This window comes from Gobio gobio, assembly GCF_949357685.1.
Source record: "Gobio gobio genome assembly, chromosome: 8".
Classification (NCBI taxonomy): Eukaryota; Metazoa; Chordata; class Actinopteri; order Cypriniformes; family Gobionidae; genus Gobio; species Gobio gobio.
Genome location: NC_137114.1, coordinates 41,396,029 through 41,420,205, shown reverse-complemented (window position 1 = coordinate 41,420,205; position 24,177 = coordinate 41,396,029). Strand labels below are relative to the sequence as shown.

Below are 24,177 nucleotides of genomic sequence, written 5' to 3'. Positions count from 1 at the left end.
ATACAGTCTTTTATTTATTATTTTTGCAGATATATTGTTTCCATATCACATATCATTACTACTTTTCTCACACAGTTTAAATAGGGGTTTTATGTATTATATTTGCCTTTTATATTTTAGGAAAGGGGTCTACTGACAGGGGATCATCATATTCATCATCTGTTCACTTGTTTATCGCCTGTTGCTGACATTGTTACTGTCAGTATTTAAAGATGTGTGTCCCTTGTTCATATTTCTTCCCAAAGTTACCGTCTACAAATCTGGAACCCCATTTTAGTGGCCTGATGTCTGATCCTAAAAGATTGAATGAACGTTTGTTTGTTTTTTTCATTTACTGAAATAGTACACTAGTGTGAATTCAACTTTAATGTAAATGATGGTGTCCTGTGTCAGCAAATATCACTGAGGACCCAATAAACAAGACCCATGTGAATAAAGCTTACAAGAGGAATGCGCTAAACCTTTGTGCGCATATATCTCACTTTGAAAACCGTTTTTCTTGGTTATACTCTCCTGGGTTTCATTTGAAGACCCTAAGGCGTGGAACAGCGGCTCTGATAATTGCGCTCAACACTCGAGACTTCAACAGTGCTGTGTCCTACGGTCCACTGATTTGGGTAATAGACTGGTAACCTGAGAATCGGTTGAAGTTTTAGGTTGTGCCTTCTGACAGCTGTTGTGCCAGCGACACACAATCCCAACTGATTCACACAAATAATTCAATCGCATCAGGCCTGATCCGTTTTTGATTGATTCATCTCTGCTCTGTGGATGTTGAACCAGCTTTATTTTTGACAGGGTGATTTATATGATGATGACCCATTTAATACACAAGATCAGCCCATGAATGCCGATGTGTTCATTTGGTTTGGGTTGTAGTAATTGGAGGAGCAAAGGAAATCGACTGGTTCGCTCCAACCGGGGAGAAAATCGAGCCCGGCAAACAAGACGTCAGCGTGATTCGCAACGACGAGACGTCTTCCACTCTCACCATCTACAACGCAAAGGTCGACAACGCCGGGACGTATAAATGTGTGGCCAGCAGCGGGGATCTGGACGCTGAAGCAACGGTCAATCTGAAAATATACCGTAAGATACCTGTTTATGATTCATCTGTGCTGCTGACAGAATATATAAATATATAAAAGATTTAGAGGGGTCATGAACTGGCTTTTTATACTGTTATCTGAGGTCAACTTATCACGTTTGCGTGGTTTTTACATTCAAAAACATCATAATGAATAAGTAATCGGCTATTTTCTGCCCTGGTTTTGAGGCTCTCTCCTGGAACGCTCTGTTTTTATGGGCGTGCGCACTGAAGACTTGGAAGTAAACGCCCACTGCTATGATTGGATAAGCTTTGCATATTTAATGAGCTTCGGCTCCCCCGTGAGTACACGTGAGGGATTGTTTTGAAAGCGTGTGGGAAAACGACAACCGGAATGAATCGCCCACAGGGCTCGCAAAATGTCTTTATCAAACAAACACAATGATTTATCTCTCATCCACCCGTGATTAATTGGAATGTTATATTTATATTACTTGGCCCGCCCAATCGGTGGATATAACCGCGAACCGTGCATCACACTCACACACAAGCCAAGTACGTTGCAGACTGCATGATCAACTTCCACGATTGTATTTTTCCTTCAAATATCAAGTCAAGAGAGTGAACAACGCACATCAAGAAAGGAATGTTATTTCACTATTTAAGATGATACATATTGGTAGCCCGTCTGGAAAACACATAGCCCCGGGACCTTGGGCTTTGCGAGTACACATAATCAATAGATCTCAAACGATCTGTAACAATGCAATACTATCACATATAAAAAACATTTGTACTCACATTAGTGTGTTGCTTCATTCATTCATGTAATCTCATCCTGTCTGCAAATCCAGTTTCTTGTTTACAAACGAATCCGTGGTCAAATGAAGGAACAAACATGCAATGTCTTCCCCACGTGAGCTGGGATATTCATTAAAAATAAAGTTCAACCACACATTTCCAATATTAGAATCTGAAGGAAGCTTATGCAGCGACTGTGTTCTTCCACAACCAGGCACAACGCAATATCTTGCTATCCTCGACATGTTTATTGCTCTGTAGCGCGATCAGTTTAGCTCCACGAGTCGGTGGGCGGGGCTACAGAATCAGGCATACTGTTGAGGCGGCGTTTCATCACACGATGACGTCAAGGGTTGGCATAATCTGAGATCGAGAGTTTGCTGGGCCTGGTGTCAATGAAAGCTTCTTTTTTTTTTTTACTAACAAGGACGTTTTCAGCTCCGAAACTTACAGGATATTCTTAAATTACGATGAACTTTTATATATCAAAGGCTGAATGAAAAGTAGATTTCTCAATTTATGACCCCTTTAAATTCGTTTCTGCTTGCCGTATTTTCCAGAAAATAAGTCACATTTTATTGTTACATTCATAAATAATAATGTAAAATAGTAATTAAAACCGAACATTTACAAACATTTTCAGCACTATATTGATGTGTATGTATTTTTGAGTTCCCCTCGCTCCACAACAAATCCTTTAAATGTAGCAGTATTCAGTGGACTGTTCTGAGCTGTCGTCTTGAATATAACAATACGAAATGAATCATTGCATGATAAATTGATGTTGTTGCCGAACGCCTTTTTCCTCTAGAAAAAATCACCTTTACAAATGTCCCATCACCTCAAGAGTTCACTGAAGGGGACAATGCCATTATTGTGTGTGACGTCACAAGCTCGCCCCCACCCACTGTCCTCTGGAAATACAAAGGTGCAAAGATCCAGTTCGAAAAAGATGGTAAGTCAAAGGGGTTATCTTCCACTTAAAATGTAAAAAAAGATGCATTCCATAAGAAGGCTGATTTATTTTGCTTACCTCTCACTGTTTGTGTTCATTAATATATTGATGAGATCATTAGTGCAGCCTAATGCTTCTTTCTCAGAAATGTGGCACTTTATTAATCCATGTGATTTTAATATGCAATTTCTGAGACATCTGTTCAAACCGGCAAGAAATGATTTCACCCTTGTTCTGCTCTACAGTCCGTTTCAGGACTCTGAATAACAACCATCTCGAAATCCGAGGGATCAGGAAGACAGACGAGGGGATGTACACTTGTGAGGGTCGCATTAAAGCCCGTGGAGAGGTTGACTTCCGCAGCATTAAAGTGGTTGTTAACGGTGAGCTCTTATTCACCTTACTGTACCTGTAGTGCTCTGGGTTTGGACATTTTCAACTTGTCTCAGATGACTTACAGTACCCTCCACTATATGAGCAAAGGCGGCTGTGAAAATAAATCTGCACTGTTTATCCTTTTGAGCTTTCATTAAAAAAAATCACAAAATTCTAACCTTTCATTGAAGTAAAACAATTGAAAGTGGGGGGAAACTCAATGTTCTTCTCTGGCCACAATTATTGGAACCTCCTTTTGCCAAGATAACAGCTCTGAGTCTTCTTCTATAATGTCTGATGAGTTTGGAGAACACATGACAAGAGATCAGAGACCATTCCTTCATACAGAATCTCTCCAGATCCTTCAGATTCTCTTCAGTTCACCCCACTCATTTCCTATAGTGTTCAGGTCAGGGGACTGGGACGGCCATGGCAGAAGCTTCATTTTGTGCTCACTGACACATTTTTGTGTTGATTTTGATGTTTGTTTTGGATCATTGTCCTGATGGAAGATCCAACCATGACCCGTTATACGATTTCTAGTAGAGGCCGTCAGATTTAGATTTTTTTTATCTGTTGGTATTTGCTAGAATCCATATCGGAACAAGAAGTCCAGGACTCCAGCAAAAAAAAATAGGCCCACAACATTAAAGATCCAGCTGTATATTTAACCGTGGGCATGGGGTACTTTTTATCCCTGTTTGCTCCAAACCTATCTGGTGGGTTTGCTGCCAAAAAGCTCTTTTTTTTCTGTTTCATCTGACCACAGAACTAGATCCAGTCGTGTCTGACAACTGAATATGCTGGAGTTTGTTTTTTGGATGGGCGAGGAGGATTTTTCTTGAAACCCTCCCAAACAGCATGCGGTGATGTAGGTGCAATTAATTGTGCCAAAAATTGTGGCCAACATGCATTGGAGAAAAACATTTCATAATGTGAGTTTCCCTCCACTTTCAATTGTTTTACTTCAATAAAAGGTTAGAATTATGTGAATTTTTTCAATGAAAGATCAAAAGGATAAAACAATGCAGATTTGTGGAGGGCACTGTATATAATGTACGTTTTAGTGTTTTTATTCTTCAACTATTTTGTTTTTATCCTCATGAAAAATCACTAAAGGTATTTTTAAATAGCGGCTTACTCGTTAAATTAGATTACAGCAGATATTTCACTCTCTTTGTCTTTTCAGTTTTGCAAGCCAACAGCTTTGCCTACTAGCTTAGCATAGCGCTATCTGGCTCTTTTGATTAGCTAAACAAGATATCACAATATTGAGCTACGTATTTGATCGGCAGCTGTGTTGGTGTTGAGGTTTGAGTATAAAGCACAGTGTTTTGTGTTGAGGATCAGACGGTTTTTGAAGTAGCTGTGTTCAAGCTGCTCCACATTTTTTTTTCATCTCCTTTTGATTTCTTTTTCCTTCCTGCGGTAAACCCGGTAATATAGTTTCACCTCTTATGTCTGCATTTCTGTTTGTTGTTTCCTTGTACGAGTCTAATTTGACTCCTTAGTGGGTTATGATGTTATTGTTTAGTCCTGCTTGAGCGACCACAGTGGAGGCCACAGCAACGAAATGCAGCACTTAATTTATGAGTCCCTTTTTGTCAAGAGAGGAGGAACAAATATTTACTAGCATAAATTGGTTATATTATCCATTGGCTGCCAATTTGATTCCTTTGTCAGCAGGTATTAGATGTGCTGCAGTGCCATATTCTCTTTGTGAATGGGATCAAAGTGAACCTTTGAACAGTGTTGCTGTCTTTCATGAAATCAAGATATGATCCACATTAAAGAGTAAACGTGTATTTTGAATAACCCTATATGCAGGGCTGTACAGTGCGACATCATTATATGTTGCACGTGCTACAAAAAAAAAATCGGTCTGTGCGATGAATACATTTAACCCAGTAGCAACGCGTACGATACAGTTTAGCATGCGAGACAGAGCTCGTTTGTGTGAGGTGAGAATTTGTTTTGTGCTTGTTTGAGGTTATCTAGGGCTGCACGGTTGACTGAAATTAAACTGAAATCACGATTTGGATTGAGATTTATGAAATCGCATGATCGCATGGTGTGTTGTTCTATGTTCTATGATTTCGATCTTGATTTAGTATCAATTCTTATGTATATAGCCTACTGTACATATAAGGAAAAATAAGTTTGCCTTTTTAGCACTATTTTTAACTTTTCTTGAGTTATTATATTTACTTGTGTTTTAAAATTTCACTTTTAAAGAAATCTAGTGTTTGATCATGTATAAATATTTATAAAAATGCAAAACCTAACAAATAAGTAATCAGTTATGATCTGCAATACTCCTTTGAGCAACTAGGCTAGATACATGTATATTTATGAAAGAGCCATACAGGCACTACAAATGTAAATTATTATTTTTCTAGCCACAAAATGACTCTAATTTGTCTTTTTGAATTGTTATTCTCTATTTTAACCTTAAATACTACACTATTGTAATATAAATAGGATAAGTATATTAAGTGGTCATTAATGGACCATAATTATTGCACAAATAGTATTTAGTACCAAAAGATCTCCTCAAAATATTCAATAAATATTATTAAACTAAAATATAGAAACATTTTTTAATTGAAAAATAGTTACGGTGTATGGTCACATTTGACCACCAATGAGTATGTGTGAGACCAATTAGTAAGCAATACCTGAGAGTTAATACTAGAAAAACATTAACATTAATGTTAACAATGTTGCATCTCCATCACTCTCCATAATAAAATGATACTGTAAATATTGTTAACATAATAATCAATGCACACTATGCTGTACTGTTTACCAAAAATTGCTGCAAGTATAGTGAAGCTGTTGTCTATCCGCTTAAGCCATTCAATTGTATTGACACAGCGCTGGTTTGTTTAGAACTATTGGGAGCTCATGAACCACGTGACCGCGCGCGCCGCCGGGAGATGAAAGCATGTCGCAACTCTGTTTTTCAACGGCTCTGGCTTTATCTGTTATGCCATATTAGCGCCAAAACGCTATTTATTGTTTAAATTTCGTATTAAAACCTTTAAAAAAATTTAAAGCTTAGACTTTGGTTCATATCAAAAGCAGATTTGGCAATTTACTTGGGCAGACTGAGAGTGCGAGACAGAGCCTGGAAGCATGACTTACGGTCGAATGGAACGCACTGTGTGTGTGTGTGTGTGTGTGTGTACGTGAGAGAGACGCGTGAATGACAGAGAGACGGAGGGAGAGCAGGGAAAGGAAATGCAGCTATGCGAATATACTGCGTGTTTAAACAGCATTAAATTTTTTTTATTAATAACGACACGCAATATGTTGCGGCCGGTGTTGAATCTGTAGCGCACCGCCACAAATTAGTCTATGGCTGAATCTGAAATCGCCTCCTAAACCCTCATTCACTATTCCCTATGTTAGTCCACTAATACAGTTGACTTGAAGGAGTAAATGAAAACGAGTGCGTGAAGTCAGACAGCTGTTGTGTGTACATCGGCTGTACACGAATTATTGCGGTGCATTGTGGGATTGAATGAGTGCACTCAATAAAACACATGTAAGGGATGATAGCGTTGATGATTTACCTTAGATATGACCCAGAGTGAGCCTACAGTGTATTTGTGCAATCAGGGCAGCGAATTGCTATCCAATGTTTCCTCTAAAGAGTCAGTTTGCAAGCAGCAGAAAGCCAACTTCATGTTATGCACGGACAGTAAACCTAAGTGTCGTTCACTCAGCACCAAATTAATAAAAAACACAATATATTTACCACGGTCTGTTTTCTATCATGCGCCGTGCACGTTTGTGATGATGTAAGATGAACGCAAATGCACCAGGGTTCGATAGAATCAAGTTGAGTGTGAAACCAGGCCAACGCTGCAAAAAGCCAAAGGCAACATGTGCCAAACATCTTTCCAAACTTGTAATGAGAAGCGTTTACAAAAGAGAACATTTAATCGAGTGCTTGAAATAACCTACTTTTGAGATCAGATGTGCTTCATATCACAGAATGAGGCAGAAATTATATTATATTCTTACATTTTATATTATATTCTGTAAAGTGATTTGCAGTGTAGAGAAGTGTACAGTACTACTTTTTCTCTCTCATTGGATGCATATGGTTTCCTGACAAAAATTAAGACATAAAGTCAAGTCAAGTCAACTTTATTTATATAGCGCTTTTCACAAAGTAGATTGTTTCAAACCAGCTTTACAGTGTTAAACAGGAAAATAATGCAGCATAATTTTATTCAGCCGCATAGCCACTACGGAAAAAACGCTGATGTCATCAGCCCATCTCAACCATCACACAGCGACAGTGTGGGCTTTAGATCAATAATTCGATCAGTAATTTAGTTTAAATGGTTAATTTAGTTTATTATTTAGATTTATTTCGATGTTTATTTGAAAAATTTAGTGTCCCCAACTGAGCACGCCAAGCCCGAGGCAACAAAAATTTTTTTTTATTATAATTTAATATTTTATAATAAAACCTTAGACCTTTCTAATGATTGGTTTTTCTGTAAAATATTATAATAACTGTTTTGTATTTTGTAGCATTGTTTTGCATTTTTCAGACATGGTAACAGACGTTTTATACATGTGCTACAATAGTTTGACCTGTGCTACAAAACAAAACTTTCCTCTGTAGCACCAGTGCTATGTGCAAAAAAAGTTAACGTACAGCCCTGCTATATGATATGCATAATTGAAAATATATGAAAATGTACATATTGAGGCTTGAGGCAACATTGTACCATAACGTAGTCAAAGTTGCACATTACATATTTTTTCTTTCTTTTTTGTCCCCATTATGCACATATTAGTATTAGTATTCCAAAGGAGGTTTCTGTAAAGTGCTAATTTCTTGTCTTGCAGTGGTACGGTTGTTCCTGAAGGCAGCACGCGTATATGTAAAACTTGATTTCTGATTAATTGTTCCTTTAATATTTCATTAAATTGATTTTGTGAAAATGATTATATATAAAAAGAAAATACTTATTTTTTATGTAGGTTTTTTGAACATGAACAACAAGAGTCACAAATGAGTTTTACCAGTTTAGTTTTTACCCCTTACAAAAACATGAAAAAAAAACTTATTTTGTAGGAATACATCTTTTTTTTGAGAATGGTACAATGTTGCCTTAAGGCAGAAATGATTTGAAAATGTATATGTGTTCTATTTTAAGTAGAATAAAAATTGTTATGTAGTGTTTAAGATTTGAGTTTTATTCGGCTCCACATATCCAACCTGCAATTTTTTTTCTGCTCAGTCCTGCCCACTATAAGAATCCGTCAAGCAGAAACGAATGCCACCGCTGACATGGGCTTCTCAACCCTGCTGGCCTGTGATGCTGACGGATTTCCTGAGCCGATGGTGACCTGGGTGAGGTAAGCCCCATGTTCTTCCTCCAAATCACCCCAGGAGAAACAAAGCACTGGTTTTGCTGCACCACTTTTTGTGGATTACGAGTTTAAAGCAAGATGAAAAGGCCTCTGAATAAATGAAGAACTTTGGATGACATGGAAAAGTGAAGCACACCATTAGTACTTTTAAAGTATGAGTCTCTCCTCAGCCATCGCTGTGTTCCCAGCGGGTGTGTGCACGCTCTCTGCTCATGGAGGAGAGGACGTGAGACACAAATCCCTCGGGATGATACAGCACGCCTCAAGGATCTTTTGTTCGGTCGTGCTGGGGGGGATGGGGTGAAGGAGGTGTTTATTTGGCTCAGAATAACTCGGGTCCTCTTCTCTGACAAGGGTTATGGTATATTTATTACCTGTTTGACCTTAAATCAAAGGATCACCACTATGGTCAAGAATCCAATGAATTCAAGAGCGTCCACACAAAGACAACTAATAGAGGGGCAAATAGAAGTAGAATAAAAGACATTCAGCTGAAAGAGGTTGGCTAACAGTGTTTCCGAGTTTCTTTATTCATTTGACCCCCCCCCCCATCCTCTATGTAAAGCGCTTTGAATGCCTAGAAAAGCGCTACATAAGTGTAACAAATTATTAATTACTGAGGTCTCTATTTTTTTTCAAAACATTAATGATAGCTTTCAATAATATTGTAATGCTGAATGACTATTTTTTAAAGCCTAGTTTGTGAACTTGAAACAATCTTCACATAATCCATTATAATAAATGTCATATTTACCTGAGGCCTTCATATCAATATACAGAAATTGAATAACGTTATCAAACAGTTAAAGGAAAACTCCACTTTTTTGGAAAATAGGCTCATTTTGCAAGTCCCCTAGAGTTAAATAGTTGAGTTTTACCGTTTTTGAATCCATTCACCCGATCTTTGTATCTGGCGGTAGCAGTTTTAGCATAGCTTAGCATACATCATTGATTCTAAACAGTCCATTAGCATCTCATTCAAAAAAATGACCAAAGACACTTTCAATATTTTTCCTATTTAAAACTTGACTTTTCTACAGTTACATTGTGTACTAAGACAAACTGAAAATGAAAAGTTGCGATTTTCTACACCTATATGGCTAGGAACTACTTTCTCATTCCTGCGTAATAGTCGCGGATCTTCGCGGCCGTACCATGGCTGCAGCGGCGCAATGATTCGTTGGTATTCTGTGAAACATGGTGGTAGTATAAACCTTCAACTTACTATCACAGTCCTTTACAACACACAGAACCATGGCTAATCACACAGGTAAATCCACAACACAATTTGTTGGCTGCAAGCCTGAAACTTTCTCTGCAACTACACGAACTTAGTGCCGGTCACATTGAAAGTTACCTAGCTGGGGGCTACTTTCAGGCGCTGTAATATCATTGCGCTGCTGCAGCCATGGTACTGCCACGAAGATCTGTGACTATTACACAGGAATGAGAAAGTAGTTCCTAGCCATATAGGTGTAGACTTTTAATTTTCAGTTGGTCTTAGCACACAATGTAACTGTAAAAGAGTCAAGTTTTAAATAGGAATAATATTGAAAGTGTCTTTGGTCATTTTTTGAATGAGATGCTAATGGGCTGATCAGAATCAATGATGTATGCTAAGCTATGCTAAAAGTGCTACCGCTAGATACAAAGATCGGCTGAATGGATTCAAAAACGGTAAAACTCAACTATTTAACTCTAGGGAACTTGTAAAATGAGCTATATAGTTTCAAAAAAAGTGGAGTTTTCCTTTAACAGTCTTAACTTCATAAATTATAAATTAAATATTAATCCTTATTAAAGCTAAAATTTTCTCTCTTTCCTTTGTTCTTTGATTAACTTTAATGACAGACATCACAGCAACTGGTTTATTAGGCTGCTGTCACTTTAAGATCTGCCGCTGCCGAACATGACGGTTTTTTCACAATTCTTTAAGTTCATTTAAGATGCTATTTAACTCATTTAAGACTGCTCTTATGAGAATACGTGACAATACGGGCATTTTGGCATAAATCTGTGTGTTATTCATAATTATTGTTTGTTCAAACGTGAAAGAGAACCCAATTCTGGCACGCTGTCTTTGTACGTGATACTGGCGCGCACCTTTCTGTGCGTGTGTGTGTGTGTCACATAGACAGGACATTCACAAACGGCGCGTTCTCTTTTGTCTTGTCACGCTTGAATGGTTTAAAAGCAATTGCATGAATAAGAGTGGGATCATATAATGTAATGCTAGTCAAAGGATGACAAAAAAACAGATGCTGCGTTAAATTTTTGACAGCCCTTATATGTATGGTATGTATGTATGCATATGTGTATATGTGTGTATATATATGTGTGTGTGTTTATTTTTGACATAGCAGGATCTAAATAGAATTTGGTCATCCATTGGTTTTCGTCCCAGGGTATAATAATAATAATAATAATAATAATAATAATACATTTATTATTATTACTATTGATAATAATTCTTAATTTTGCATGCCTAACAGAATAGGCTCTTTGAAGGGAAAAATATTCAGATTTTTCCTCCACATTGCTCTATTGTTTCAATAAGTTAGCACTTATTTTCTTCTCAGGAACAACAATCTACTGGAGAGCGGGGATAAATACAACTTCAATGAAGACGGCTCAGAGATGACAATACTATCTGTGACAAAGCTGGACGAGGGAGATTACACATGCATTGCTTTGAACAAAGCTGGGAAGAGCGAACAAGAACTTAGCCTTAAAGTCTTTGGTAAGAATCCATGAGAGATGGAGTCTCACAGGAGTCTAGAGATTTGACAGCACTTTGTCAATGTTGAAAATTCAGCAGTGACAAAAAAAAGAGTTCAGTTTTATTCTGCAGAGAAAAAAAGTGTTGTTGCATGACTATGTTGTTTTAAGAAATACCATAAGAAATAGTCCACTGACTGTTTTCTTTCTTCTGTGAAAGGTATTTTTAAAGAGATTGTTTCCATTAAACATGAAGTACATTTTAAATGAAAATGAAATAAACGTTCTTCTGTGGAACACAAGGGAGATATTTATATCCTTCATACAAAGAAAGCGAATAGAGAAGTCTAAAAATGACAAAAATTCACTTTAGTAGTAGGCGTATGATCATATTCCAAGACTTTTGAAGTCAAGACTGAAATAAATTGGTCTTAAATTGCATCCATCCAAAAATAAGCAAAATAATTTGCAAGAGACATGAAAACCGTTTTTATCATTGACTTCAAATTTGGCCTGACATGTCTTCACACGCCAATTTTTGAATTATCATCCTGCAAAAAAATCTTTTGTGTTTCACAAAGAAAGTCATATAGGTTTTTCAACATTAGACTGAATAAACGAATCTGTAGTCATCCAACCTTTTAAAATTTGTCCTCTCAGTGCAACCCAAAATCACATATTTGGAAAGCCAGTCTACCACAGAAATGGACGAACGGGTCACGTTAACGTGCGAGGCCACCGGAGACCCCACGCCCACCATTATCTGGAGCTTCGGCACCCGGATCTTCACAGAGGGAGAGCAGGTAACACCAAACGCGCAGGCATGGGCTCTCCTCACTGGTTAGAAGAGGGACCAGGGGCTAGAAGTGTAGCATGTTCATCACGGTCGAACACACAGACAGGCAGCAGCTAGTTCAATGATGGAGTCGTGGTGCACCTGCCTCTGGCTGTTTCATGCATACAATTCTTTTTGTCTGCAGGAGCACCAAAAGAGGATTTATCAGGTATGAGATCAGAAGGTCAGGTATAGTAACGAGCCACTTAGATGTTTCTTAATTCCAATTTTTCCAAAAATGGCTCTGATGTTGTCTGCATTGAGACGTTTGCTAATCGACCATCTGGTGTTTCGATTTCCTGAAGTTCTTCAAGTCATGATACTATCTGCAGTTGTTGATATGTGCAAAAGATGTGCATGGTGGTGAAATTGCAATACTATTGCAACGGTTCCTGACAGGAAAAGTGATGATGGATGAGCTCTAAAAATTGCCTTACATTTGCTCTGTTCCACAACCTAGTGCGCTGCCTTACAGAGGCTGCTTTGTGGCTTTGTGCTTTTCTGGCACCATAGGCCCGCTCCTGACGCTAAGGCTGTTCCAAACGCCAGGTAAATGAATTGTGCTGCTGCCTAATATACCTTGATTTAACCTGATTCTAAGGCAGCACAGCAGTTCTGCTTTTGCAGAAAAGGCATTACCAGAATTCATTGCAATGGGCTCAGTGAATAATAAATCCAAAAGTTGTGGAGAAAAGGTTCATTATAAATATATTTCAAATATATAGTATTGTTAAAGGGGTCATGACATGTTTTTTCTTTTAGTTATTTTAATATATTCCTTGAGGTTCACTTATAATGTTAAAGGCACAATATGTAATTTTCACCACTAGGTCTTTTATTCAAAACAAAGACGTAGCTTGATGGCGCCTTGATTTTGTGGAATCATGGGAGTTGTTGTCTTCACCTCTACAGCCCGTGGAAAAGAATCCAACGGGACTCGGGCAGAAATCATATTCATGGATGAGCGAATATATTAAAGATTTATTAACATTACTGTAGTATGAAGCAGGGTGGGGCTGAAAGCTGTTGGAGCGGAACGAGGCCGCTGGAGCGATTGCTAATGAGAGACAAACGCGACTTGAGAGCAGTGGAGCTTTTATTATAACGTAGACGCTGCTTCCGCTTCCGCTCATGTGTATGTGGGGTAATGCAGCGCTGTTATCATATTGGATACATTTGAGTGTGTTGAAAGCATGTTATAATGCTACTATGTGCATTCGCTCAGCGGCTACTATGAGACCCTTGTTGCACACTGTGGTAAGATAGATCGATATTAGACATGGTAATACATGGTACTTGCTGCAAATCAAGAAAACCAGATTTAAACAATCAGACTTACTGTGTTTTCTGTTGATGAATGTGTCCAAACAGTTGCTCACCTGTCTAATGGAACACATGATATATTAAAGCGTCTTTAGTGTTTCCATGGTTTCTACAAAATAAAACTGCAAATCGAGGGTAAAGCGGGTATGATGTCATTGCACGGACAAGGTCTGTGTTCTTGTTAAAAAAAGCTTATTTTTCTGGATTTAAATATTCTTGGAAACGCACAAGTCAACAAAATATATAACATTGTTCTTGTGGTTTTTGGATATTTTAATCCAAAAATCTTACATATTGTGCCTTTTAATAAAGTTTTTTGCCAAAAATAAAAACACCCTCTTTCTGAAATGATCTATTTGTTTGTGTTTTGAAAACATTATCCATATAAAGCAATATGAAATCATTTACTTATGGTTTGCAGCTCCTGTCGGGTTCAATACATTTGGCTGCTTCATCTGTCAACTAAAGTATATTTGCGAGCTCTCCATTACACTGTGCCTCGTGTACAAAACTATCTGCAGTCAAATGCTCCGAACAAACATATAATCCTCTGATGCAATTCAGGACGGTATTACAATAAACCATCCACTTGTTTCTGCCGCTTGGATTCTTGTTAAGTCTGTCCAGAAACGCAAATGAGCTGTTTAAGCTGGACACGTCAAAGCGAACGTTCTTTAACTCCTCCAGTTGTCCTTTTGTCGACAGACTCAAGTGCATGGAGTATCTCAGAAACTGAACGGGCATCTGTATACTGTATCCAGGGTAGACTGCGTCAGTGATTATTATGGGTTCTATTTGCTTTTGGCTAGAGATGTTCCGATACCCTTTTCCCGATACCGATACCGATTCCGATACCTGGGCTCAGGGTATCAGCCGATACTGAGTACTGATCCGATACCCAGGTGTAGCCCTGTATGAATTGCTAGAATTATTTTATGGTGTGCTTCAGACTTATCCCTTAATAAAACATGAACAAATACATACAGTGAACTACTGTATTTATTACAGTATTTTATTATCTGACATGCATTTGACAGTAATATTATTTATTTTTCTTAAGCGAAAAATAACTTCAAATGGAGCCACAAATCTAACACCGCAAACTGAAAAAGGTATTTTAGTTTTACAATATAACTGTACAAAAAAAGTGCAACAAATAAATGTAGGAATATAAAAAATTATATATGAATCAGAAAATAATCTCTTTACAACCATCTAGGCATAATTATTATTATTATTAGTAGTAGAGAGCATTATTATTACATAGAGACGTAGCTAAATCTTCTGTAGGCTACAAGAGTAGCCTAATATTTTCTGAAAATTTCTTGACGTTAAACCAAACTTTTATTTTGACGGGTTGCCGTGAACACCTTTGAGTGTCTGTGTTCATTATATGACACAGTAAATTCTCATGAAGGGACGGTTTATGCGTTCGTGTCCTCATATAGTGACCATAGACTGTAAAAACGCACATAGAGGTAGAGAAACTGGGGGAGAACAAAGACGGCGAGCGTCACGCGCGTGTGTGCGCCATCCACACAGAGACGAAATACTGCTAAACAGCGGACATACTGCTGACGCTTTTTCATTTCTTCTTCGCTGCTCTAAACAGGGGTTGCTTGTGGCAACACAACACAACTTCCTGTGTTTGCAATGCATTCTGAGCAGCGAAGAAGAACCGCGCAGTGGTCAGCCAAAGCTAGCGGTCATAATAACTAGGTCTTGTTTAAGAAAATGGTATCGGATCGGTACATGGGTTCAAGTACTCGCCGATATCGATGCCAGAATTTGTTGTGGTATCAGTGATATTTCCGATACTAGTATCGGAATCTGAACAACTCTACTTTTGGCGCACCACAACGCTCATGTCCAGTGTAGGCAAATGCCAGCCGTTAATCGACTGAATGCTGGTGGGCGGGGCCTATGGTGCAATGATGTATAACTATCCGTCGATGTCCTGCTTTGGAGGCAGTCATATGCCCGTGTGACATCATAGATACCGCAAAATCAAAACGAGCTATTTTTATAGCTTGATTACATAAATGCTTTGTTTATAATGAAGCTATGAAACTTGCAGGATGTTTGCCAAAAGTTCAAGGCAAATTTGATTTCTCATGTCATGACCCTGTAAAAATTAGAATAATAATAATAATAAAAAAAAAACATTCAATATTTGTGTGCTGTCTTTTTATGCTTGTTGGAGTATCACACCATTAGCTTATCAACATGCTAATGTTGTTATTTTAAGTTATCAAAGTAAACAACGTAACATGTTGTTTTATTAATATTTATAATATACTATTATATATTTATTAATGTTTAGAATTAGCTTTTATTTTCATATTTTCAGTTCTCATTTAAATTTTTTTTTTATTTGGATTCTAATATTTTTTTCTATTTATTAACATTTAGGCTTAAATTATTTTTATTTCAATTTTAGTTATAATATACTCGGTTTTAGTGTTTTTTTTTTTTTAAACTGGCAACTTGAACTTCTTATTTTCTATTTTATTTCATCTTTTTATATTTTTTTCTTTTCCTTCCTTCCTCCCTTTTCCTTTTCCTCCTTTCTTTAGTTATCAGTAAAGCAGCCCACTAGATTTTGGAACAGAGCCATTGTCCTCTATCCTTGAGATTAATACAAAATAAGCTTGATTTTGATCATGCCGAGTCACCGTCATCACAGGGTTCCTGGAGGAGCATTTTTATATAAGCTCTTTGTTGGACCGCTTTGTCATTTCCTGTGTCTTCTTGTCCAGTCTTGCTCATCTCATGTGGGTGTTGGGTTGTCACGATTGCCAGCATCTCTTCACTGGCCTGTGTTGATAACCATGTATTTTTTTCATGGTTACAAAAATGATTAGCAGGTTTCTTTGGCTTTATTGTGTTTTTTATTTGTTAGCATCAAGTATGACCAGCTGTCTCTGTTGATTATCTTTCAGGCAGCATGAAATCAAAATTGATTGAAATGTTCCTGGTTTTATTAGTCATGATATATAGTTATATTAGTTATTAGTCATATCAGTGCATGTTTTTCAAGAGGGTTAAAAACATTAGAATGGAAAACTTGCTCTGCTTAAAATATTTAGTTAGTCCATCAGGAAAATATAAATCAATAACCAAGTAGTTCTCAGGATTTGAGTGTTTACATGCACAACTAAACCGTGGTGTACTAAATAGACAACAACAAATTATTTCAACATTTTTTGGGGGAAATCAAATCCCACTCTGCATATTCTTTTCCTTGGCTTTACCTAAGCTGTCTGAAAAAAGACAATCAACAGTTAGTGTTTTTCATGCGTGAAAAGCAAATTGCCGTAACACTGCTAATTATTTTTGAATGTGTCACTTTGCTGTTTCAACAGTGCTATAAAGAACATCACATGCTTGAAGTGGGACTTTTTAATTTTTTGTTTGCACAACCTTTTTTTTCACAACGGTATTTCACTGGGTGCTTCAGATGAGCAATTCCTTTTTAATAACTCAATGTCATGCTATAATTTCTTTGCTTGTGGATGTGAGAACGGTTTATTGAAAATATTTACTAGACCTTTAGATCTTCTTGCTCTGCATGATGCATGTTTCTACCTTCCCGTGCCCTCTTTTACACAGCTGTGTGTCATGTATTACACCCGCGTTCATATGCGCATTGAAATCGTTCACTGTCTTGAGCTTCCTGCCGTTCTAAAATGAATGTTTTCTCCCTCAGAAAGGCCTAGCTCATATCTTATCTTCTGATTGTAATAGTTGGGTCAATAAAAAATGAGTTGAGGACTGTCATATATTGCAGTCTCTGAGCCACTTACCAAGGTGCCAGACAAATGAGCGGGTCATAAAAATGGCAGGGTAGAAGCGCCGCAGGGCGATAAAGAATTGGCCACGGACCACAGCTTATCACAATCCGGTTGAAAGACAAGAGGAGAATTCAACCTCTGAACAAGAGCCAATACATCAGCCACTTTTTCTCTTGTCTTTTCTCAGTCGTGCCTCCCTTTCTGGGTCTCCTTTGTGGAATCTGTAGAACATATTAAAGGGATAGGGAACCAAAAATGGAACTTCTGTCTACTTTGTTCACCATTGTGTTGTGCCAAACTTGCATGAATATTGAGCAGACTGTTCAAGCTGCTGCTTTACATACAATGAAACACTGAAAATAATCATTTTCATACTCGTATAATTCATTTAAAACTCAAAATATAACATTTCAGATGTTTGCTTGAAACAATACAAATTACGGAGTGTCCATTTACACCAAGTGCAAATAGCGTGCCTTGTTTTTTAAACAAGATTTAAAAAAATAACAAGTTTATTTCAACGTCTAGTGGTGTAATAAGTAAAGCGTGAGGCTTAAGGATCTTAGTTTTGACGCGATCGACCCAAGTTCGAATTCCCATTTTGCAGAGCTCGCTGTTCTCTCTTTTCCTATCACATATCACTCACGGGTAGCCGCAAATGAGACCATATCACACCAATTTTACGTTCCTTGCACTGGCTGCCAGTCCGATACCGTATCGACTACAAGATTTTGTTATTCGTCTATATTTGGAACAACTTCCCACTACCCGTCAGATCTGCTTCTACGTTAGCTGATTTTAAATCCATGTTAAAAACACATCTTTTTTCTTGTGCTTTTAATTATTTGTAATTTGTATGTGTTCTTAGGCATGTATCTTCTCTATGTATATCACTTTGGCCAACTCAGGTTAATTTTAAATGTGCTTTATAAATAACATTTGAATTAAATTGAATACCACATCGGAAAGGCATTTACTTTCAATACAAATTAAGAAAATGTTCTAAAAGTGGAAATAAAGTGCCTAACGAAATGTTTAATAATAATAAAAGCATTTCTTGGGTAGGGTTAGGGGTCGGTGTAGGGAGGGCTTTTATTGCTCCATTAAGGCGGCATCCATTTAATAATTGTAATAAATATAATAATTTACACTCTGTTATTATTGCATCCTGTGTATCTACAACAATACTGAGGTGCAAATTGTATGTATCTGTCAAAATAAAGTATAAAGAGTATCTAATTACTATTTACACATATTGCAAAGAACTGCTACTTTTATATGGTGTAAATGGAATATATCACTATTTTCACTTAGTATGCTATTTGTACTTAGTATAAATATCATCTATTCCTAAGAAAATATGCTATTTTCACTTTGTGTAAATAGCATCTATTGCTATTTGCACTTAGTGCAAATAACCACTGCCTAAAAATAAATCTATTTGCCAATATGTTGCCAAATGTTAAACTTATCAGAAAATAATATTGTATGTATTTGAATAGGCTATATATTTTATAATTTATTTTTTTCATAATAAGACTACTTTATTAATTCGCAATTTTTCCTCCAAATCTATTTTGTTTTATGTTTTAATGATGCTTAGGTATTTTTAATGGAGAAACTAGACATTTTAATCAAAAGGGACACTAAAGACTTTGGTTACAAAGTATTTTTATTTGAAATTAATGCTGTTCTTTTGACAATTCTTTTGCAGTTGTTCAGATAATCCTTTAAAAAAAAAGAATCACATATGTTTTCACTATAAAATATTAAGCAGCTCAACTGTTTTTAACTTTGATAATAATAAGAAATGTTTCTTGAGCAGCAAATCAGCATATTATAATGATTTCTGAAGGATCATTTGACACTGAAGACTGGAGTAATGTGGCTGAAAATTCAGCTTTGCCATCACAGGAATAAATTACATTTCAAAATATATTCAAATAGAAAACAGGTATTTTAAATTGTAATAATATTTCACAATATTACAGTTATTACTGTATTTTTGATCAAATAAACGCTTTTTTTCTTCTTTCACGGTTCCACTTTTTTGTATGGAAATGAACCGGCAGAATAAAGAAAGTCATATGGGTTTGGAATAATCAGAACAAGTTATTATTGGCTGAACTGTCCCTTTAACGAATGAAGACCAGTAGAAAAATGGACACAGACTAGTGTGGTAAGATCACGCAGTAAAAAAGTAGTTTCATTACTAAACCCCATAGACACACCCCGGAGAGAGCAGGGCATGTGTAGGGCAGCTCTTGTTTTCAGACACAATGCTCTTTCAGATCAATGCCCTCTGGTTGTGCCGTCATTGATAGCTTTGTCCGTTCGTGCCAGTGACCCCACAGCGAGTGAAAAGCGGCCTATTCCCTGAGCTTGGTAAACAGTGTTTCCTGGCAAACTGTGGCTGATCTGATGAAACCGAGATATGGAAACTGTCCCTCTCTGGGTAGTTCCACTGGAGCGTAAGATTTTTCCCAGCGGCCTTAATGATATTTACTGTCCTGCAAGATTAACGCGATCTTCCAGGTTGAATGCAACTTTTGCACTAGTATCAGTGTCTGTGGCACATTGCTGATCATTGCATTTCTGATTTAAAATTGTTGTTAAAGGGTTCACTTCAAATGAGAAGTCCATTTCATCTGTTGAGATTAAAGAATTCATTGTATTATGAAAATACAGTAACTTTAAAGGGATAGTTCACCCAAAAATGAAAATTCTGTCATGAATTATTCACCCTCATGTCGTTTCGAACTTCGTTCATCTTCGAAACACAAATGAAGATATTTTTTATGAAATCCGAGAGCTTTCTTACCTCCCATAGACTGGAACGTCATAATCAATTTCAAGGCCCAGAAAGGTAGTAAAGACATTGTTAAAATAGTCCATGTGACTCTAGTGGTTCAACCTTAATGTTACGAAGCGACGAGAATACTTTTTGTGGGCAAAAACAATGACTTTATTCAACCATTTCTTCTCTTCCCTTGTAAATACAGTGCATAGCTTCCGGGCTCTACGTCAGAACATTGTTGTGCTCACGTGAAAAGCATCGGCCAATAGTGAGCCGGCGTTCTGACATAGAACCCGGAAGCTCGGCACTGCGTTTACCATGTCAACAGCGTAGGAGACGGACATAGAAGAGAAGAAATTGTTGAATAAAGTCGTTATTTTGGTTTGTTTTTGCCCACAAAAAGTATTCTCGTCGCTTCAGAACATTAAGGTTGAACCACTGGAGTCACATGCAATGTCTTTACTACCTGTCTGGGCCTTGAAAGTGGTTATGATGTTTCTGTCTACGGGAGGCCAGAAAGCTCTCGGATTTCATCAAAAATATCTTCACTTGTGTTCCAAAGATGAACGAAGCTCTTACGGGTTTGGAATGACATGAGTGAGTAAAATGGTCTCGTTCTGAAATCATCAGGTTTCTAACAGAAAGGCAGATTCAAAAATGTTCTTTGCATAGTCACGATTATAAGGAGAAAGCAGAATAGATGTTGTTGTTGTTATTATTCTCTTTCTGACAACAAAGCACTAACTATAAGAGTAAAATCAGCGGCTGAAAACTTGTTTTGTTTCTGACTGTGCAGCAGCTGTTGCTCTGCGTGTCCTCCCAAATAAATGAAGTGAGCAGTGTGGAGTGGAAGCAGACTTCCAAGATTTAGCTTGAAGCCTTTTTTCAAAGCAGCAGTGTTTTCTCTTGAACGTCCTGTCCTGTTGCCTCTCCAACACAAGTATGAGAGTTTAAGAGGCATAACATGTTAGGGTGTACTCACACTGGGTTGCCTTGTACCATGCCCGAGTGCAATTGCCCCCCCCCCCCTCCCCCCTCCCTCGCTGGCCTGCACTCACACTTGCACTTAACGTACTAGACCAGAGCACGCTTGCGTCATTCACGATGCAACTTTTTGTTTTGAAGACAGGAAGAAAAGCGCTTTCGCTAATAGACTGCCTAATAGATTTATCATTTATGCCGCGCAGCGATTTTTCACTTGATTGCACTGCACATATCAGAAGATTATTACGGAGGCAGCTGACTTTGATGGAGGTATTTGCAGCTTTACTCGCAAACTACAATTCATGTTCATCAATGAGGTGATAACCAGGCCTGTTATAAACCTAAATATACTTGAATCAATTGAAAAGTGTATCCAAGTAGTAATAGTTTGGTGTTTGCTGTCGTAATGATGACAGTAGCACACAGCTGTTCCGTGCTCCGGCGCGGTTAGCGTTCACACTGCATGCGTATAGTGCCTGAGCCCAACCGAACCGCTCTCTGGCCCACCTCTTCCAAGCGGGCCAGGACCGGCTAAATAAACCGTGCCCGGGCACTGTATGGAGCACTTGCACTATTCAACCAAACTAGACTTTGGAGGTCAAACGCGCCCGGGCTAATAGATCGCCTAGTGTGAGTACACCTTTATAAGCCAAAAATGTCATTTCAGTAAAAATTCACTGCATATTTATGGTGTTGATAGACTGCTAGTAGTCACACAATGTGCAATACAGTTGAAAAGATAACCATCAAAATTATAATTTAATAAATTTGTCATTCCATTCTTATGTACACTACTGTTCAAAAGTTTGGTGTCAGTAAGATTTATCGTATTCAGCAAAGATGCATTAAAATGGCAGAAATCTTTTGTAACCATATAAATGCATTTACAACTTTCTTCGTTAGAAAATCCTAAAAATAAATGTATCATAAATATATTTAGCAGCGCAACTGTTTATAGTATTGATAATAATAATGTTTCTTGAGCAGTAAATCAGCATATTAGAATGATTTCTGAAGGATCATGTGACACTGAAAGGGTTACCCCCATATCCCCGGTACATGAGAGATTTTATGTCTGGAAAAAAGCCTTCGATGACGCAAATATTGTCATTTTGCATCATCGGAGGCTTTTTTGGCCAGAGGCTAGAGACTACAGCCAGTTGTTGGAATTAGTTCCGCATGTTTTCAACCCGCCCATAGGGGTGGGATCTCACTCACAGAATGTAAATTGAGCACGGCCGCTCGGGCATTCATAATGGAGCGGTGCAGAGCAAAGCGAGTGTTCTCAATGAATTCCTATGAAAGTTAGGCTTCCATAGACATGAACTGAAAACGCGCCAGACTGGACACGCACCGTGAATGAATGAACAAAAATGCGAAATTCAGCAGACATGTTCAGTTTTTAATTGTAGTGTCTGTTCTTTAACTGAACTAAATGATTTTATTACTATAAAAATCAAAACGACGGTGGGGGTGGTGCCGTGGTGGGCAAGTGATGTAACCGGGTGGGAGTGGCCTCGTAGGGCAGAGAAGCAAGTGCATTCTGGGAGTTGTTGTCTTTGACGTGGTGTGATCAAACTGCAGCGGCGAGAGCAGGCAGTTCTTGAGGCGGCCCATCATTTTCCATTTCAGCTGTCTAGATGCATATTATTGATTCGACCCTGCTTGAAGAATTCATCAGCAGGTCAACTGAGAGAAGGCCCACTTTTGGAAAAGTGTGAAAGCCCTTAGGAGCGCAAACTGTTCTTTTTCTGAATGCTGTATGATATATCCTAGTGTTATGTAATAAAGGCTTGATTTATTCATTTATTTCGTTTCATTTTCTTAACAATTAAGATGCTGCATGTGTTTATCCAGTCTAATCGAAGTGTGCGTCTCTCCCCCGACTTTCCCAACAAAAATCCCGCCCCCTCTCAGAAAATTCATAAAACTGACATGACTGAGCTATATGCGTTTAAAAGTAGCCTATTAAAATGGTACAATGGTATTGCTCAGTTCAACGTGTTGGGAAATCGGGTATTTAGTCCCGCGTCAGCATTTATTCAAAAGTTTATAACGCTCAACATTCAAAAGGTAAATAAGGATTTATTGACGACCCGACCGACCGCGACCCGAATATCATTAAAAATATTTTTGGATGACTCGTAACCGCGGGTGACCGCAAGCACCCGCTCATTTTGGATCAACCCTCGCATCACTGATTTCTATTACATAAATGACCCAATTTAAATACACATTCATCTTTCCAGCGGTGAAGTTTTCAACTAACCCGCCCGCAACTCGGTCCCCTTTAAGCCTGGCATAATGATTTGAACAGTAGTGCGCTATTCTCCCAAATGATCCCAACAAGCAGCTACATTTAATTAAGAAGATTCCTAATCATTTTAATTTAAACTTAAAGGTGAACTATGTAAGATTTTTGCAGTAAAATATTAGATTAGATTAGATTAGATTAGATTAGATTCAACTTTATTGTCATTACACAAGTACAAGTACAAGGCAACGAAATGCAGTTTAGGTCTAACCAGAAGTGCAATAGCAGCAAGTGCAGGATATACAACGTTTGCATAAGTGCAGGACATGGATATGTACTGAATATATATATAAATATATCTATAAATAGAAAGATGGTTATTACTATAAACAGAATTTACAGGTGAATATGTACAGTGAATAATATACAGATGGTTATTACTATAAACAGAATTTACAGGTGGATATGTACTATGAATATAATATAATAATAATAAAATATCCAAAAACCACTAGGCCAGTGTTATATATTTTGTTCAGTTGAGTACTTCGAATATCCCAAATGTTTCCAACTATTTGTAAACCGTGAGAAATTGCTATTTTAACCAAGGAACCGGGACATGTGAGCAATACGTTTGAGGGAGTCGCCTGTCGATTGCGTCATATCTGCGTTACCCTCGGTTTCCGGTTTTATTTAGCAGAAACGCTTTACTCTCACTGCAGTGAGAACAAGTGTCATAGCAGCCGCCGAGCGAACGTCATAACTTAATTTTCAACACACTCAGATATATCTAATACGATAAACAGAGCTGCGTTACCTCATACTCATGACTGGAAAAGAGGAAGTGGCGCCGGCGACCGTGTCATAATAAAAGTCCCGCTCTTCAATCGCTT

At 37.7% G+C, this 24,177-nt stretch overlaps 1 protein-coding gene across 10 annotated transcripts in view; it reads left to right on the top strand.

Moving 5' to 3' along the window:
• ncam1b (neural cell adhesion molecule 1b) overlaps positions 1-24,177 on the top strand; it is a 159,028-nt gene that overhangs the window by 68,022 nt on the left and 66,829 nt on the right. For 5 of the 10 annotated variants that reach the window (XM_079822624.1, XM_079822623.1, XM_079822621.1 and 2 more), the window contains exons 3-9: positions 880-1,089; positions 2,661-2,804; positions 3,050-3,187; positions 8,447-8,564; positions 11,159-11,319; positions 11,958-12,100; positions 12,278-12,301. In XM_079822624.1, coding sequence (XP_079678750.1) covers positions 880-1,089; positions 2,661-2,804; positions 3,050-3,187; positions 8,447-8,564; positions 11,159-11,319; positions 11,958-12,100; positions 12,278-12,301 — 938 coding nt within the window. The remainder of the gene's footprint in view (positions 1-879; positions 1,090-2,660; positions 2,805-3,049; positions 3,188-8,446; positions 8,565-11,158; positions 11,320-11,957; positions 12,101-12,277; positions 12,302-24,177) is intronic. The other 5 variants (XM_079822619.1, XM_079822627.1, XM_079822626.1 and 2 more) reach the window with 1 other exon arrangement.